Below are 19,176 nucleotides of genomic sequence, written 5' to 3'. Positions count from 1 at the left end.
TGATAGGTTGGCTGCTTATTAAATCTTTTTTTTTTCTCTAAAGAAGCACAGTGACCCATTTAAGAATTGTTAATCATATGTGGAAAACCAGATTAACTAATGAATCAATTTCTGCAAAGAGCCACTTAGGATAATCGGACACCCAAGGGACGAATTCTAGAATCTGTCAGGGGGGTGCTCCTCATACTAAACTATAATGCAATTGGCACTTAGACAACTATCAGGGTTATTCTTTTGTATATGCTGTCTGACATTAAATCTTGATACCCTCGGATAACTCTACGGGACAATAAAATAACAGTTTGCAGATGCTGTGAATTCCACTTTCTGAATTAAATAGAGGGTCCATGTCATGCCAAATCATGGAGATGGAATCTACAAGATTCTCTGTTAATGTAGTCATTTTGTCACTGTATGCAATGTGTCACGCCCAAGTCCATTCTTTTGTGAGTCTTTTAAATCATAACCTACCGCACTTTATCTTAAGCAAGTCCAGGAACTGGATTGGTGCTTTTCGTTTTATATTTTAAAAGTGCTCAAATGTGGAATCCACAGTCGTTTTTATATCAGGAAATTGCGATGGAAAAATGTGTTTCAGAACATTGAAGCTTTAGATAAAGAAACGGGGCTTTCAGATCCAAGGTTGTGCCATACAGAAGAACAAACAGACAGGGCAGCTTTCTCAACCTGGTTTCTTTACACATTTGTACATCTACAAACAACCAGTATGAGGTTAGTGGTTAGTAACCAGGCAAAGCTACTTACAAGTTCTGCTTATGAAAGTAAAGCTACTTGCACGACCCTTCACAACCCTTCACAAACTGGTATCTCCCAAAACCTGCAGCTCAGGCCATGCTCACAATTTCTCCACGCAAACCTGTAGCAAGCAGGTAAAGACTATGTTCTTCAGAGAACAAGATATAAAGCAGAAAAAAAAATTTAAAACCAAAAACTACCAGTGTTTACATTGGTCAAATATCTCTTTTGCTATCTGTAGAAGAGAATCTGTTTCCTCAGCCATCCTTGAGACCCTTTCTGCTTCCTTAACTGCTTGTGAAGCTAAATATGACTTTGCTTCTGCGTCTGCAATTTTGTATGCAGCAGTCATGGATGCTTCCTCAGCAGCATCAGCAGCCCTGTTAAAGCTAGACGTTTGAGGCGGACGTGACCGTTGAACTAGGTCTTTTTGTTTCAGCGTTGGAGTTTTTGTTGCAAATGATGAATCTTTCAGTTTGTAACCATTAGGAGCCTGTTATATAGAAAATCATGTTAGACACCTGAGAGTGCGCATTTGTGGTTTTTTGTGTTTCCTGTTGTTTTTATGGTCAATCATGTATAAGTCAATGTTTGCAATTTACTTTTCCAACGTGTCAACAGAGGACTGAAAATTTCAATACCTTCTCAATTTTTTCTTGCACTACTAACCGCCTCAACTTGGAAGTAAGGACCCTTCTAAAAGTGGGAGGAACCTCATGTTTTTGCTGTACCAAATGGAAAAATTTGTTAGAACAATGAAAATGAAAACGTGTTCATGTAAATGTGTTGACTTTCAACAGGAACATCAATTTTTTCCTTGACATGAAAGGAGTTTTAGCACCCAAAAAAAAAAAAAAAAATCTGCTTACTGTAACACAATCTAACCTAAAATCCTCTTTCTTCCCATCTCCAATGAATTTCATAAAACTCAGTAGAGGTAACCAATAGATTTTTCAAAACAAGCTCCACCCAAAAAGCTTCTCCTGACCCAAGTTAAATGATGTTCCAGCTTTAAGATCAATCAATCCTACTTAAATCCCAGACAAGAGCATCCAAGTAAAAAGAGATTCCCAAACTTAACAGCAAATTGAGGCCAAGAGTCATTATGTTTTGTGTCATCAAACTACATGTTGGATCTTGGACACCAATTATGTATTGGGAACCTTCAAAATAAAAAAATGAGTCTGCTATTTTGTAAAAGTCAACAACAACCTCAAAGCATTTGCATGACTCGTCCAATACACAGCTAGTCACTTTACCAGCACTGCATTTATCTCCATAATAACACAACCTAACCAGCACCCAAGCATTACATCACGGTTATTTTATCGTCAGAACACTTTTAAAAATAATATCCCAAGATCCACCAAGACAAATCAAAGAATCACCACATTGACCATAAAAGTAGAACAATATTAATTTAAGCTAGCTGCAAAAATGCTAGTCTGCTACCAAGATTTAAAATTCTAAAGTCAGGCCATGTCATGTCGCAAATCTGTCAATGCACTCGCCTAAATAACCACCTAAGAATAAAAAGAAAAGAAAAGTATTGACCTCAATAAAGTGGCAGATAGCATTGACATCTGATCCATTTGGATCTTGCAAGGCAGAAAGTGCTTCCATGATTACTGTGTTGTATCTGATACAAGGAATTCAATTAAACAATATAACTTCAAACAGGCACCAGATGAAATTACTAAAAATGATGAGGTGCAATATCAATATGGCAAATATCATTTTGAAGTGAACACACCTTCACCGACAAGGCAAGGATTTCTCTAAACAACAATCAACCACCCACATGTTGGAATGTATGCCTATACTTGATCTCAAAAGAGACTAGAGGTGACTACTTATTATATTCATGCCTTTCATTAAGAAACATGGAGATGAAGCTATAATGCTTCCCACACAAAGAGAACAACGACAGTGATCTACTTCAAAATTCATTCTTATTTGATATTTTGATCCAGTCCTTCCACGAGATTGAAGAGTCTTTAATTTCCTAAAGTTTTTTCCCCCTCCCATCTCAATCTCTTTTAGTTTGTCAGACCGTAGCTGCAGAGACTCTTGACCATGACTGTTGGCATAGTCAACAAAATTGGAAACTCTTTTATTTGCTAGTTTTAAAATAATAGCCTAGGGGCTTAACCAATCAACAATGGGGTCTCTTCCATACCATTAACAAGGCTGAACAAATTGCTTGGGAGCCTTGGTGCAGCCTTTGACAGTTTTTACACTGGTACTTAACCTTAGATTTAATTCACCATATATTTAACTCTTTCTTGAAGCTTGAATCTTCTATGTTCCCTTATTCTTCCAACAAAAGTGAGAGGGAGAGAGAGAGTAACAGCATAGATTTATCAAAATGGATATGCATCCCTACTGTACTCTTTTTTTTTTTTAAATGATACTTAGCATCCCTACTGTACTCTTATGAATTACATAATTCCATCTTGCAGTTTTGCCAATTCACCAAGTTCAACAAGCATTTTCCCTTTCTCAATTATTTGAAACATTTCTCATGTCCTGGTAACCATAACGGCCTAGCATTCTCTGACCTACTCAAATTTGCTCCATTTCTCTTCTTTTTAAATATGAAACAAAACGGAAGATTGAATTCACACAATCCATTTTTCCAAAACATATTTGAAGAAATATTAGCCCCAATATAATTTGGAAAAGAACCAACATTCCAAAAAAAAAATCAACTACAAGCAAAGACTGTGACAATGGAAGTATGAGGAATAGAATGGCTAACATAAGCGGGCTTTTCACATCTTGCTGGCTTTTCAAAGTTTCTGATCCAGTAGGTTGTGCCTCTTGAGCAACTGCTGGGGAAGCAGAAGCACTTGGAGTTGAAGTGTATGGAACCACAGCAAGAGACTTTGATTTTGGAGCTCTTACTTTCTCACGGGATCCTTGGCCGCTGGCACTAACGCTCATATTCCTCCACTTATCCTGAACACATTAAAGATTAAACTGCTCCTCAGCAGACCAGTAATATCCTCTTGTAAGTAACAAAATAAATATTAAGCAAAGGTATACAAGACTAACTTATATAAAAGAGTATAAGACAAGAAGTTCCTGGAAGGAAAGAAGTTGTACTAAATGCAATAACCTATCATCCGATCTAGAGGCCAAAGACATGCATTTTGAGATACAGTAGCATGAGTTTTTATCCATTTATAGTAGGAAAGAGCTCACTTTGAAATTTCATAACTAAACACGTACACGTAACAGTAGCTTCACTTATTAGCTAATATCTAAGTTCATTCTTGCAAAAACCCAAAACCCCACCCAACACCACCCCCCGCCATGTCGCATACACAATCACTAGTACAATCAGACAATACAATGCAGAAAACAGAAACACAAATTTCAAACTAAAACTCAAGGAAACATAGATAGAAACACCTGCCAACTTTCACAAAATGTCAGTGAAATAAGTAAAATCTAACGTAAGACCGAAGTAATAATAAAATTTAAAGGAACTGAGTTCATGCTTCCAATTCAAAGAAAAATCAGGATAAAATAATTGATAGCAGAAAAATAGGAAGAATGCCTTTAGATCGATGTTGGACCGCGCAGCGAGGCAATGGCCGAATTCTGGATCTTTTTGAATGGTTCTCCATTTGCCAGCACCGTGCTTGTCGACGCCAGCTCGCAGAGCTTCTTCTTCCTCCGTCGTCCATTTCTGCTTCGGAGCTCCCATGGCTACTTAGGGCTATACTGGAGCTGACTCGTTTTCTCCAACTGCAATCGGGTTGGAAAAACCAACCCGATGAGAGAGACAGCGAATGAAACAGTGACCACGGCCCACGGGCGTGACGGCTGGCGACTCTCAAGTACAACGAGCTTATAATTCATATGGATTTCGGGTTCGGATCAGCCCGACCCGGTGCCTTATTTTATTTATTTTAGTTATAAATAATTTTTCTAATATGTGCCATGATCAAGTCAGTAAATTATTATTTTATTTAACATTCAAACAAATAAAATTTTAAATAAGCATCAACCATAAAATAAATGAGATAAGAAATAAATGCAGAATAAAAAATAAACTTATTTTAATAATTTATTAAATTAAAATTTAATACACGTAGACACGTAGCTTTGCTTCTTCTTTTTTTCTAATTAAAGAACATAATATAGGTTTAGTCAGTTCTAAAACTTTGAAATCTGGAGTTTTGGCTCTGAAAAATGATATTCAACTAATTCAAAAAAATTATTAAATATTTTTATTGGAAAGTATTTGAATTCTAAAATATTCCTTTATTTGTATAATTTTACAATATGATATTGTTTTTTAATTATATTGCGCTCCCCAAAGTTTTTGCCCTTGAATGATAAACAATTAAATAAAAATTATCGACCTTTTTACTTTATTTATGTTAGTAATTTAATTATATTTTATTTATTTTAACCATTTTTTTTTCATTTTTTTATTTAATTATTTGATCCTATATATTTATTTTCGTTTTTATCATTATTAAATTATTGTATTTTTATTACTTAATATTAATAAAAAATATTTATTTACTAGTATAATTTTCTTTTTAAACTATTTTATAAAGTCTTATTATTTTTAATTTACTATATTGGACTATATTTTGGGTAATTTTTCCATATTATTTTAATTTATAATTATTTATTATTTATTATAAAATACTCAATGTACTTATTTATTTAATTTCATTAATTTAATTATTTAAAATATTTTTTTAGTTCATTATTGCTTGGAAATTTCTTAATTTCATTATTTTAATTATTTAAAACAATTTATTTTAAGTATTTTAATTTTAAATTTAATTTTTTAAAATTTTAATTAAAATTTCATGTATGCTTTATTTTTCATTTTTATCTTAGTTAACTTTCTATGTTATTTTGCATTATTTACTTATTTATTTTGTATAATATTTTATTTTATCATTATTTATTATTATTACAAAATATTCAGTGAAATATTTTTTTCAACGTTCTTCAGTTAATTTTATTTTTTATAAAATATTTTATCTTTTTTAAAGCAATATCTTAATTTCATTTATTTTTTATTTTATTTTCCATTTTTCATTTACGCTTCAGTTTTTATTAATTCTCATTTTTATTCTAATTTTAGGATATATTTTCTCTACATTTATAATTTTTTATAATTATTTTATATTCCTTTTCCCTAAATTTTATTTTTATTATATTTTATTGTGTTTTATTTAACAGTGTGCTTTATTTACTGCTTTGCATTAATAATATAAGTTCTGTTTACTTTCATCAGTTGTATTTTCCTATCATCGTTGTTTATTTAATTTTACTTGTGGGTTTTATTAATTTATTGTCTTATTTTACCTTATTACACATTTTAATCAAATTCTTCATTTTTATTTATTTTATTATTTTGTGTTTTATATTTTCAATTGGCTGATTAGTTTATAAATTCTGTTTTATATATAATTTATTATATAATATTCCATTTTAGTAAAATATAAAACAAGCTCATTTAGCAATTGGCGCAAGCTCATGCCGTTCGCGTCGCCTTTACATCATATACTGGTCGAATTATTAGAGATCATTTAGCTATTTCTTTGCCAACTCCCATCACTTGCGCCGAACTTATCTGCTTGAACGATGGGTAAGCATTCACTCATCGGATTAAATAAGCCAAATAGCAGGGAAGATTAAGAAAAGGCAAACACTGCCACCAATTATTTGAAAAAGAAGTAGCTTAAATTACATTACGAGTAAAAACTAAAGATGAAGCAAAACTGCATCAGTGATTAGCAGTTACGAGTTAAAATAATTCCTACCCCAGTAAAATTTTGTAACACCAGAACCCTCCCAGATGCCCATCACAGGCCAAGGATTCGACGGTTGCTTCGGCAGTCATCAAGCTCTAAGGGAGTCTATCATTGCTTCGTCCTCAGAGACCCAACTTAAAATAAAAATAAAAACAAACGAAAGTAACTAATTAACAGACGCAGAAATCTTCATCTCAACAAGCACTTCAAAGAAGATCAGCTACATTCGATGGCAGCTCCTCGACGACCACATTGTAGAATTTCTGGATGTCGAAAAGCATCCTCTCATCATCACGAGTGACGAAGTTTATGGCGACACCCTTCCTTCCAAAACGACCGCTACGTCCAATGCGGTGAAGATAATTCTCTGGCTGAGTGGGCAGATCATAGTTGATGACCAGTGAGACCTGCTGAACATCGATACCACGGGCCAGGAGATCTGTGGTAATGAGCACACGGGAGGATCCAGAACGGAACTCGCGCATAATCACATCCCTGGTGTTCTGGTCCATGTCTCCATGAGTGGCTGAGACAGTGTGATCCCTGCTTCTCATCTTGTCTGTCAGCCAATCTACCTTGCGCCTGGTGTTAACAAAAATGACACTCTGTGTGATGGCCAGGGTCTCATAGAGATCACAAAGTGTTTCAAGCTTCCATTCCTCCTTTTCAATGTTAACATGGAACTGCTTAATACCCTCGAGGGTTAGCTCATCCCGCTTCACCAGGATCCTCACTGGTTTGCTCATGAATTTTCTAGTAATCTCAAGGGCCTCAGGAGGCATTGTGGCAGAAAATACTCCTACTTGAACTTTAGATGGGAGGAGCTGGAAAATATCATAGATCTGAAACCATCCAATAATAATAAATAAAAAGAAGAAGATCGAGCATTAGGACAGTAACTCAAGTAGCAAAAGCAATGACACTTTAAACAAGACACTCATGGTCATCTCTCAGTAACCCTGTGTAAATAATGCAAAGAGTAACAAGAGCATTGCTACAGCCGAAACCATGAGTCACATACTAGCTATAAATTACAAAGAGCGGAGTATGATATGAATCAAATGAATGATGACCTATGTCACCAAGAAAGCACAAACAAGGAAAAGAGAAACAGATCTTTATCAGCGTGAAGAAACAGAAGATGCCCGCAAGAAAACAGGGCAGTGCTAGGACATAAGCAATGCAAAAATGGTGAAGAAATAAGCCAAGTAAGAAAGATAATTCTAAAAGCAGGTCCACTTGCAAAATGAATGAAAAAGAAATAGCAGTTCACTTAGTTTTTTGGGTATCCAAGTTATGTATGTTCTGTTACTGGAAAAAAGTTAAGCACGTTCTTTAATGCATTTGGTAAGCATATATCAGAAGTTAAACTGCAAAACAAATAGAAATCACACCGAATTTAAAGGTTGCTCGGAAGTAATTAAACACCAGTGCACCTAGCAGCTTCTAACAAGAAAACGGAAAGAAATACCAAAAGAATGAGGACAACAATAAACCATGATTAGGGACCGTGTTGGGGTAAAGAATATACCTGGTCTTTGAATCCTCTTGAGAGCATCTCATCTGCCTCATCCAATACAAACATCTTGATGTATTCTGGGCAAAGGGACCGTCTCCTTAACATGTCAAAAACACGACCGGGAGTGCCAACAACAGCATGAACACCACTGGATAGGATTCGCTGATCTTCACGAACACTGGTCCCTCCAACACAGGCATGAACCTTAACACCCAAATAATCACCTAGAGCCCGCATAACTTTTTCTATCTGCTGTGCAAGTTCTCTCGTAGGAGCAAGAACCAATGCTTGACATTCCACATTGTCATAATCCAGCTGCTGCAGGATTCCAGAACAGAAAGTTGCAGTTTTGCCTGTACCTGACTGTGCCTGCTGAATTACATCCAACCCTTCACAGAAGGGCACAATCCCTCTCTGCTGAATGGCAGAGGGTTTCTCAAATCCTTCAATAAGTCAAAATAAGAAATTTCACACATTACATATTTTCTTCACTGTAAATATGAATTTATTAGTAACAAGATTGGATAAAAATGGAGAAACTGGAAAATTACCATATGCATAGATCCCTCTTAGAAGATTCTCTTTCAAATTCATTGCATCAAAAGTTTCAAAAACTTTATCATAATCCGTGAAGAAGTTATTCCCACTTTCTGCAAACCTATATTAAAAAAAATAAAAAATAGATTGACCATGTAACATCTCAAATCCCACACAAAAGATAAAAAATTTTTTTGATAAAAATCCAGAGCTTACAACTGATTCATCTTGTTGTCATACAAATGAGCATCAAATTGTGATCCTTCTGGGGCCATTCCTGCCATTCTGTCAATACACGGAGGAAATATGTTACCTAAACGTTGCTGTGTCTGATGTGATAATGTCAGATAAGCAGAATTTCTGCTTGAATGTAAAATATGATGCCAACTAATTATCCTATTTCGAACACACTCAGACCATATAAAACAATAAATCCTGATTAATTTAAGAAATAGTGTCATGCAATTACCAATGATGCAAAACAAATTCATGATGAATTTTTCTAACACATGAGACGATTGATCCAACTCTTAAGTAACTCGATCCAGGTTGCTGAGGCAAATCATCAACCCAGCATGTCTCTGAGACTAAATAAACTTCAAACCCACTCTACAACTATTCAAGCGAAGGGAGCTAAGCCGTAATAACAGAGGCATGCAAACAGATGCAATATACTCCGACACAGATAAAACATATGGATTTGGATGTAAACTATAAGTTCATGTCCTCAGTACAAAATCATGCCGAGAAAATAAGTCTATATATTAATGAAAACCTCGTTCCATAGAAATATACTTGCTCAGGTTAAATCCGCATACAGTGCCCCGGTCAATTTACTCTGTAACGTACATGAGGCCAAAGTTTCGAGACACCGTTGAAACTATTCCAAACACGCATTATCAGGTTAAAGAATCATATGAATCAATAAAAAACAGATAAAACGGTGCAGTACAACCAAATCGTATCCCACCATGAAAAATCCAGTCCATATTTGACACATTGCAAACGCCATGCTTATTAGTAGAAGATGCTAGGGAACTGAAACAAAACAAAGATGACTAATGCCAATGCTACGAACAACGACGGAACACCCACACGGGAATTCGGCTATGATGTTATTTACACCAGGTTCCACGCAAAACACGATCCCATAAGAGACCTCATCACCGCGATTTTAGGTAACAAAGAGACGCATGCATTGAACCGGAAAGAAACACAGCGTCAGGGAACAAGAACTAACCTGAACGCAGAGGTAAGCGACGATCTGGAGCTGTTTTCTTTTGCAGGAAGAACAAAAGGCCAAGCTAGAATACTTCTCTTTTTCCCATACAGGAGTTAAAAACACAATAAATTTTTAGGTTAGGACTAGGATTTGTACTTTCTGTGTCGAAATGGTAAACATCGCCTCGATGAAAAGTCAAAATCTCGCCCTCTCTGTCGAGTTAAAGAATATCAGCCAGGTTTCCTTCTTCTGAAGGAAGTGCGATGTATTTATAACTATTCTAAAAACGTTCTTTATAAATTGTAAAATTAAAAATATTTTTATTAGTACTTATAATATGAGTCTTATGCCACGTGTCTTATTTATATTACTTCTAAACCCTAAACCCTATATTTAAGGGGTGGACCCATTAATTTTTTGTAGGGGGCATAGTAAAAATTAATTGAAGTTGTTAACAAATTTTCAACCTAATATGGTTATGAATCAAATCTAAAGTAAATATTTGTATTTACTCGTTTATGAATCATTATGTATTTGCTTCTGTTGATTTCGGCTTTCTTTTCCTCGTTTATAATCCTATCGTCAAGATTCGAGTCTTCAGTTCGAGCTGTTTGTGCTCGTGTGAATGCGCCGTTATGTGTATAATCAAGGTGGATTCTCCAGCTGTACTAATATTCATTCTGTTCATATGATTCTATGAGCAGCCAGAGTGCTCGTCAAAGGGCCAGCTGCAGAGGAAAGTTTGCTGACCGTGCTTCCATTGTTGTGCACTTAATCTCAGCTGCTGCTTGGTTAAACTGATCAAGATTTGTTACGTGGAAGTCTATGCTCGATTTTCTGTAGCGGAACCATTTTGCATTCTCCGAGGACACGACGGCCCTGCATATGATGTGAAGTTTTATGGAGACGAGGAGGATTCTTTGTTAGTGAGGTTTGTTGTAAAGTCACTCAAGTAGTCTGCCTGATTTACTTGAAATGGAAGTTGGAGGAAATATTTATACATGTTTGTCATTCAGGCTATTGAGCTCACATAGTTGTTGAGGAAGGTTCTCTCCATCATTTAGCCCCCATAGAGTACAATAAAGTTCTCCTAAATGAAAAATGCTCTGCAGAAACCCCAACTTTGGCCCCTTTTGTAGATATATTGCTCAATAGGATAAAATCTGCACCATCCATGCCAGCTCTTTTTATCCCTCCTCTCTCTGGTAAGTCATCTGGTTAGTTTTTTGAAACAAGGGTCTCCTTGTCTGGTTTTTGAAAGAAATGAGAAAGAGAATTCATTAAAAATAAGGGTCACTTTTAAGCCAAGCTTTTTATTAGAGCCTTCGTCTTTAAGTAAAATAAATTTACAGATCAGTAATTTTGCTCATTATGCCAGCATTTAGAGGTCTTGCAATAATAATATTCAGAATGTGAAAAACAGGTCTGATTATGACAATCATTGTTGAGAAAAAAGTTGTCAATTTCGAAAAGCTACGATCATTTTCTTATTGTGTTTGTATTTGCCCTTATTGGATGAACATAGTGCTTACAAAATTGTGGGTGATTTTACATTTTCCTGAATATTTAATGTATCCTTTTTGCTTTTGCCCACTATGGGGGATCAGTTTTTGCAGCTGCTGGTGATTCTTGTGCTTACTATTGGGATGTGGTATGCATTTTCCTGAGGTAAATTCATGGGGTGTGTTTCTTCTTTAGATTTTTATTTTTTATTTTTTATTTTTTTACGCTGGTCCTCTTAAGATCATGAAAGACTTATATTGAAATATCCTACTTAATTTTCTACTATGTTTAAAACATTTGTAATCTCAAAAGTGTCTTACTGTTTGTGTTGCCATTGACATTTTCAGGAAAAAAGCATGTGCAAAATGGTTTTTAGGGGCCATTCAAACTACTTGCAGTGTATTGTTGCACGCCAATCAAGCAATCAGGCAGGTGCATATTTTATACCTGTGCAATGGACACATTAAATATCTTTTAGAAAGAAAATCTTCCTAGTCTTGCTGTAAACTCTTTTCTGAAAAATGGAAAATGTGAAGGCATGTGCACCAATAATTTTCTTTTGCCTTGTTATTAGAAGTAGCAATTTTTGTTTTTGCTTTCCTCCATCTTGATCTTTTTTCTCTGTATCTAGCATTAAATACAATGGCTGATTTAGTGTAAGTTATGTTTTTTTTATTAAGCAGTAAAAATTAATCAGTTATAATTTTATCCTGGAAGAATGTTTACCACAAATATATATGCTATAAGTTTCTTTCAGTGGGCAAGAAAATTTTGCCTGTCATTTTATAGGTGCTTAAATCTCTCGTCTTCTGGAATCTTGCTTTCTTACCTATTACTCTTGTGCTGGTAGTTATCTGCATCTTCCCTGCCTTCCAAACTTTTTCTTTTGTAGATCACAACTTCTATGTTATGCCTGCACCTATATTGAACAAAATTTGATACTATGTATCTGTCTATTAAGATGCTGAATCTGAGGAACAGGAAAAATAGACCTATGTTCAGGATTTCTTTTGGTAAATTATAGACTATAGAATTTTCAATTTGGTCAGGGATCAGTGGTTGGTTTGGGTGCCATGAAAGAATTACATATACAGGGACTTGATAATCTCACAACATTTGCTCATGTTTGAGGAGAAGGTTAGGAGTTCCTAAAGAAAAGAGTCCTGGTGTAAGGATACTGGCAAAAACACACATATTGCCTATAATGGATATATATAATCAAATGGAGGGCTTGTGATTCATCAGTGTAACATGACTTCTATATTTGTGTCAACCAGCATCAACAGTTATGTATCCAGATAGATTTTTCAGAACATCTACCAAAATACTTTTTGTTATTTGTGAATGAAGTTAAAAAGAAAGAAAAAAAAGGTAGCATACAGATTTATGAAATAACTAATAGATTCATTTGGTATTTTGCATCGATCTGGGTTCCTGGGCCTCGAACCCAAAGCCAGTCAGATGGAGTAGATAATATATTGTAGGGGAAAAAAGTCCCTTGTCAAACTGTTCTTACATTTTTCTTTACACACAGCTATCCCTCCCTATGTATAAATCTAAAACTCAGTTCCCTAGAAAGGACTCTAAGAAAATTGAATACTCCAGTCATTTGCTCAGGAAAAAAAATAGCTTTTTTTAATTTATCTGATGTTTCTCTGATAGGCTAGTCAGCCATGGAACTCTACTCAAGCTTGCCTTTGCCTGAAAATACCCCAGATCTCAAGATGCCACAGCATAAACTGCTCAATCAATCAACTTCTCAACATATTAATTTCACCATCTAATCAATCTGCTTCTCAACTTATTAATGGTCATCCATTTTACTATGTCATATCTCTTTGCCTTTTTTTATGCCCCATTGGCCCCTCAGAACTGAGAGATTGAGTCTAGCCTTCTAATCATTCTTGTAGGCAGCTGAGACTCGTGCCACTCTAAAAGTATTTTGTTAGCTTTGAAGGAATTATCGTTTTCTCATTGCTCTCAAAAAAAAAGTTGTTGTTTAAAAAGTTTTTTGCTTTTGCTTTTGACTTTCTTGTCCCCCGAGTTGAGTTTAACTTCTGAAAGATTCATTAGTGTATCAGCTCATTTTTAGTTGCTGCTGTTGATGTCCAAATTTTCTCTCCAAGGCTGGAATATCCTCAATAGTATATGTTACTTCCGATCTTAGTATAGCTGCATTATCATAAACTCATATATATATGCTTGGTAAGATGTAATTGACAGATTGCAGAAGCGGGAAATGCACTCAAGCCTAGGTAACTGGGTAATCAGGTATGGAATGAGTTCTACCCATTTCTGTTACGTTTAACAAAATGGTATACGGGTAATTGGTTAGTTTTACCTGAATTTGTATACGATTAGTATTTTATCTACCGTATTTGTTTATAAATCGGGTAATCAGTATTTTATCACTCCAACACCATTGTTTACTGATGTGGTGTCAACCTGACGTGATCCGGCTAGCTGATGTCTTCCTGAGTATGATGAGACCAACAAAAATAGCCAAGAAAAAGGGATTAATGTTATGGCTCGGAAAGACTTCGGAGAGGAAGAGAAACACATTTTACAGTAAAAATAACTTTGCTCATCTACAACTACTGAGATACATGTCCTTGAACTTTCCCCAAAGAGTAAGATAAGCTATTGATTATAAAACTAGAACTAGCTATAAATCCTCGCTGTTAGACCTCGTGGTGCCACCAGGCCCATTTTTTCTTCAATAGAACATGGCAGTTCATTAAAACAAATTTCCAGATTGAAGGAAGTTATGTCAAAATTAATTAGGAGACTAAGATTACCTGATACTTAAGAAAAACTTTTGTTGAACGGCTTTTCAATCTCTAAAAAGGTGTAAGCCCAAATCCAACCCAACTCAGAGTCTATCAAATAATTTGCAGGTCTGAAGAAGTTGAAATGTTTGCCAATATCAAAAGATATAACAACGCAAAAGCCTGAATTCCTTTTAGGCTTCAAATATAATAGACTCCGGGAATTTAATTTTTTTAAAGTTCAAACGAGTTGAAATAACTCCAGAGTATTATAAATCCTATCGTGAATCCACAGACTATGTATCAGTATTATGGTGGTCATAATATTTAAGAGTATCAGGCGATATAATTTCAAATGTACCAGTGAGAGGAGGGGGATGTGCTGAAATGCAAAAAATACATCGGTCCTGGCATCGAATTTGTATATGTTGGAGCTCTAACTTATATTTAAAATTATAAAAAAAATAGAATATTGTGATTAACGACGGAAATTAAATTGTACCATGAACACTTGTACCAGGACCAGGACCAGTTCAGGATCCATTATTTTCAGGACCAGGCATGTCTGATTTGTACGTTTGAATGGACCCATTGGCTCCACTAGGCCTAGCTGTTTTAAACAAATCCTGACTTGGTTTGGAGTAGGTTGGCATTTCGGCATCAGGAACGTACCAGGATCCTCAAAATCTCAGGCATATCTACGGATATCGGTATAGGGTAACTTTAGAGTAATGTCCTATTTCTGAATGCAGGTAGCCAAATTCCAAATACATAGAATGGAATCCATTAAATTGAAGGGTAATAAAATCCAAGAGACGTGAAAAGGCCCACTCAGGAGGTGAACTTCATCAAGAAGCCATTGACCGTTACACTATAGTCTTGCTCGAATTAAATAAACTGTGCATAGCTATTCTCGCAAGAGGTTAGCAGGTTCACATGCAATGCCAGTCCATTGAAAGCCATAAATGTGCAGGGTCCAGTTCAGCGCGCTGTGGCGATTTTCATTTACTCTTCCTTCCGTGCATGGCTGATTTTTGTGGATTTACACCTTCGGTTGCAGAGTTCTCATAAGCCGTTCCCACATGTCAATCTTCACACATTAGCGCTTTCATTGATTTTCAGGATTTGGAGGTTCTTTCGAGAGAGTTTGAATGGATTTGGAGAAAACTCTGGGATTGAGATAAAGAGCAGAGAAAGATATTGGAAGAAAAGGTGGGAGAAAACTGGAATAAAGTCAAGTCGGAAGTTCCGGGTTCTCCGCAAAACAGAATTGCTAATTTTAGCAAAGAATCCTAACCAGAAAGCTCTGATCCAATCTTATCGCCTAAGATTCAGTCTGAAGAAAGTCCATCAAATCCGTTTGCAGAAACCAAGATCATCGTCCTCATCATCAATGCAATAACAACACAGACATTATAGCCTCCATCATACACTACGTATTCTCTTCTCCTTCTCGCACGAATTTAGTTTTGTTATATCAACAATGGAGATTTTTAAAGAAAGAAGAAAGGGAAGATGGAGAAGAGGAAACTGGACTGGTTTCTGCGTACCACGTGCAAACCACTACAAGGTGAAGAGGTCTCCCAGAGCACGCTTGGCTCTAATCAAGGAGACAGACCATCTGATCATGGCTCACTATTCCTATGAGAATGTCCCTTGCATTGGTTCTCCAACATGCCTCGATTAAAAAAACTCATGAGATTTTTCAGTAGAACTGAAAAGATCACATAACCCAAGAATTTTAAAAAAGAGAGTTTAGGAAAAAAAACACAGGGAAAGCCATGGTCACTTATTTCCACAACTTTAATCTTAATCATGGATGCAATAATTAAAACTTTTGTCTTCATGATGGTGATGATGATTAACTGATGATGAAGATTATGATATGGGTTTTTGGACAGAGGTAATGAAACCAGGATTTCATCTTCTTTCTGCAGTGACAAATCTTAATGCTAATGGAAAATATATGGCGGTGGCGTTGCCTGTTGGGCTGGGTTCTCTGGTTTACAGGCTAAAGGGTACATTGGAGACTGAAACTAAACTAAAATTGATGATAACATTGATATAGTCATGGGATTACAAGTTTTGATTTTTCCTGTTCTTTTTCTTTCTGGGTTCTTTTCAGCTAGGGTTTCTGGTGAGGTAAAATATTTTGCATGGGGATTGATGTGTGGTTGAAGTTTGGTGAAAATGTGAGGTTGGCATTCATGGAATCAAGCTTGTGGCCTATCTTCTCCAATGCAGTGACTTGAGACTTGAGAAACTTGAGGTAGTTTGCAGCTTCGTCAAGCATGGATGCAGTATCCATCTTGTTCCCACCGGGAACGAGCCTCTGCAAAACCCTAATTCTCTGGCTTATTCTCTCTCTCCTTTGCCTTGCAGCCACTGTCTGCGGATCACTCGATATCCTCACGTTCTTCCTCTTTGGCTTCTCCGCCACCTCCAGTCCAAAATTCACAGGCCTGAACGCCGCAGCTCTGTATATCATCTCCTTCATCTGCGCGATAGCCTCCGTGTCAGGCTCGTCCAAGGAAGACATAGCCGAGGAATTTGGTTGTCTGAAGCTGATATTCGAACACCTCTCCGGCTTTTCCGATCTGGTTTTCTTCGGCAGAGATGGGTTCTCCGAAATGAGCCGAAAACCACCCTCCGTCGAAGCGTCTGATTGGAGAAGGTCGAAATAGTGATGATTCGAAGCTGAATTCGGCTCCTCTCGTCCATGGCTTCTCTTGTGACTGAAATCGGGTCTAGTACCGTTTAAAGATCTAAGATGGTTGCCGTAGATGTCCGACGAACCTTGCGAGATTGTCTCGTCGGGCTTGCTTGCTCTACAATGCACATCTTTGCTGGTCTCGTAAGAGGCATTGTTCTCGGATTCTCCGGACGAAGCAGCTCCCCCATGGCTTAAATTCCACAAATGCTTGTCTTCCACGGATTTATCCGTGCCACTGTTTGTCGCAGACAGCAAACAATCAAGGGACTCAATGGAGTCGGCGACAGAAAAGCATACCTTATCATCTTCCAATCCGTTCAAGACCGGCAGTCTCTTCGACGGGCTGAAATTGGACATCGGACCATTTAACGAATTGGCGATGAAGGGCCTGTTTATGCGAGGAGGAGAACACAGCTGAGCCATCAGCGCTTCTCCCCAAGAGGTTCCTGCAGCTCCTGTTTTAGCGAGCACTGTATCTACCACTAACCTCGCAGCATCATGGCGCTGACACAGATTCAGATTCGGGGCCCCATTGATCGAATCTAGTGCCGGAGCTAACAGCTCCAACATGTCTCTCACTGTGTTTGAATTTGAATTCGAACAAGTGTTAATTGTCTCGGTACCTTCCAGTACGTCTCCACTTGAGCTGAAGAGAGCTTCGGTTAGATCCATGTCGCCGCATATGGCAGTATGATCCGCGCTGCAGTCCATTGAATCATCACAGTTCTCTCGCAGCTGATTGCCCCAGAGACATGGCTGAAGGGCTGTCATGTTTGAGGTGGTTTGCGGGTTTTCCCAGCCCAGGGTCTCCATTGTTAGATTCAGATGCAGGGCTCTGGTTGCCTAGAGCGTTCTCTATTCTGCAAAACCCAATTGAAGGTAATTCCTGTTACGTCTATATTCTCAAAATTTAAACCCAGAAACATGATACAGAAACAGAAAAAGAGCCAGTCAAATTGTATATACCCATCAATTTTCCTACCTTAACCAAAATGCAGCTATAGTACTGTCCCCCCGAAACAGATGAAGCAATCTGCAGAGAGACAGATTGATGGAGCTGGTTTCGAAAGAGATCTGTCTGTATCAATGTACAACGACGGAAAAAGCACAGCTGACAATCTCCGTTTTCCCGCTTTTACAGTACTGGGCTATTGAGTATACGAACATCTATGGTTATCGCACAGAGTACTGCAACCGGTGCCTTTGATCAGACAGAGGGAAGAAGAGAGGACTAGCAAAAGGAATCTTCTATCTTCAGCTTCGAACGCAGAGAAGCAATGCATCGACTCTATGAGCAATGGCCCCGGAATGATTTGCTTATAAAGACGATTAAAAGATGGTCCCGTGCACCTGCTTGTAAAGAAGGAGAGGAAGCAATGTCTACAGAATATAGAAAACAATTATATAGTCCTTTTTTTTCCAAAGAGCAGTGCTGGGTTTTCAAAGATAAGGCTTTTGGGCAGTTTTGGTGGGGGGCGGAGAGGATTTCTGCAGATGGGAAGCATGAGATTTCTGAGACCCATTTGAATAATAATAAGATTGAAAGGCCTGCGCCTCTTTTGGTTGCTTCTGAGCTCTTTCATGCGCTCTGCCAACTTTCAGTAGACAGCAGCGAGAGACTCCATGGAGCTAGCACTACCTTTCTCATTCCTCCATAAAGTAACATTATTCATACTCTTATCATAACCTTCTGAACTCTTCCCGTTTTTCAAATTCTTACTGATCTGAGTAACTCTTACAGATAACTAAATTCATCTGCTCACAGCTAGCTTTAGCTGCAGAGTGCAAGTTAACTGGAATGTGAAGGAGCCATTTACAGAACATAATTCAAGAACAAAAAGACTTCCCTATTGTTACTGGGGAAACCTCAAATCTTGCTTCCTTTTACAGAATGCAGATAGATACTAGAACCTACAAAAGTACAAAAGCCATAAATACAGATACATACTGCATTTTGTACCATTGTAGAAGTAGAAACCAGAAGGTAGGAGTAATGGAAGAGGTAAAAATAACTCCGGAATGACAGGCGCCACATTCATCTGATCAAAGTGCATGTGTACTTCGGTTTGATGATAAAACATTATTCAAATTTCCTAGTGACATAACTGAAAATCTGTGAGATTTGCAGTTTGATATCAGAGACTGATTTTATTGTTATGGGGTTGAATAGAATACTACTTGGCTGGCATTAAAAACAGTTGCAAGAATCAGAAGCAAAGAGAGCCTGCAACTTGCTCCTAGGACTTTTGTCTTCACATAAATACTTTTTTTAAGGGAAAAATGTATATTGGTTTTGAATAGGGAGGGATATCTGGGTTCTGAAGGCTCCCACATGCGTACCATGATTACAGCTCAATGAATGGTGT

At 36.9% G+C, this 19,176-nt stretch overlaps 3 protein-coding genes across 3 annotated transcripts; all 3 read right to left on the bottom strand.

The window, feature by feature from the left end:
* Positions 1–609: 609 nt before the first annotated feature.
* On the bottom strand, positions 610–4,564 carry LOC137945972 (single myb histone 4-like). The gene is made up of 6 exons (XM_068792096.1): positions 4,322–4,564; positions 3,518–3,717; positions 2,311–2,395; positions 1,398–1,481; positions 967–1,249; positions 610–877 (listed from the first exon to the last, which is right to left on the bottom strand). Exons 1-6 carry the CDS (start codon positions 4,469–4,471, stop codon positions 846–848), a joined length of 834 nt encoding a protein of 277 aa, XP_068648197.1. The 5' UTR covers positions 4,472–4,564; the 3' UTR covers positions 610–845.
* A 1,865-nt stretch (positions 4,565–6,429) lies between these two features.
* Positions 6,430–10,045, bottom strand: LOC137945415 (eukaryotic initiation factor 4A-14-like). Its single transcript, XM_068791299.1, has 5 exons — positions 9,845–10,045; positions 8,821–8,889; positions 8,619–8,725; positions 8,080–8,510; positions 6,430–7,390 (listed from the first exon to the last, which is right to left on the bottom strand). The coding sequence occupies exons 2-5, from the start codon at positions 8,886–8,888 to the stop codon at positions 6,755–6,757; spliced, it is 1,242 nt and encodes a 413-aa protein (XP_068647400.1). The 5' UTR covers position 8,889; positions 9,845–10,045; the 3' UTR covers positions 6,430–6,754.
* A 6,046-nt stretch (positions 10,046–16,091) lies between these two features.
* On the bottom strand, positions 16,092–17,623 carry LOC137946982 (transcription factor bHLH87-like). The gene has a single exon (XM_068793277.1). It carries the CDS (start codon positions 17,621–17,623, stop codon positions 16,223–16,225), a length of 1,401 nt encoding a protein of 466 aa, XP_068649378.1. The 3' UTR covers positions 16,092–16,222.
* Positions 17,624–19,176: the final 1,553 nt, after the last annotated feature.

The sequence above is a fragment of the Aristolochia californica genome, unplaced genomic scaffold, assembly GCF_029961685.1.
Source record: "Aristolochia californica isolate CCGP_79_NKW_82.1479 unplaced genomic scaffold, dmAriCali1.0.hap1 SCAF_12, whole genome shotgun sequence".
Classification (NCBI taxonomy): domain Eukaryota; kingdom Viridiplantae; phylum Streptophyta; class Magnoliopsida; order Piperales; family Aristolochiaceae; genus Aristolochia; species Aristolochia californica.
Note: the sequence above shows the minus strand (reverse complement) of the source record. Positions and strands in the feature narration are given on the sequence as shown.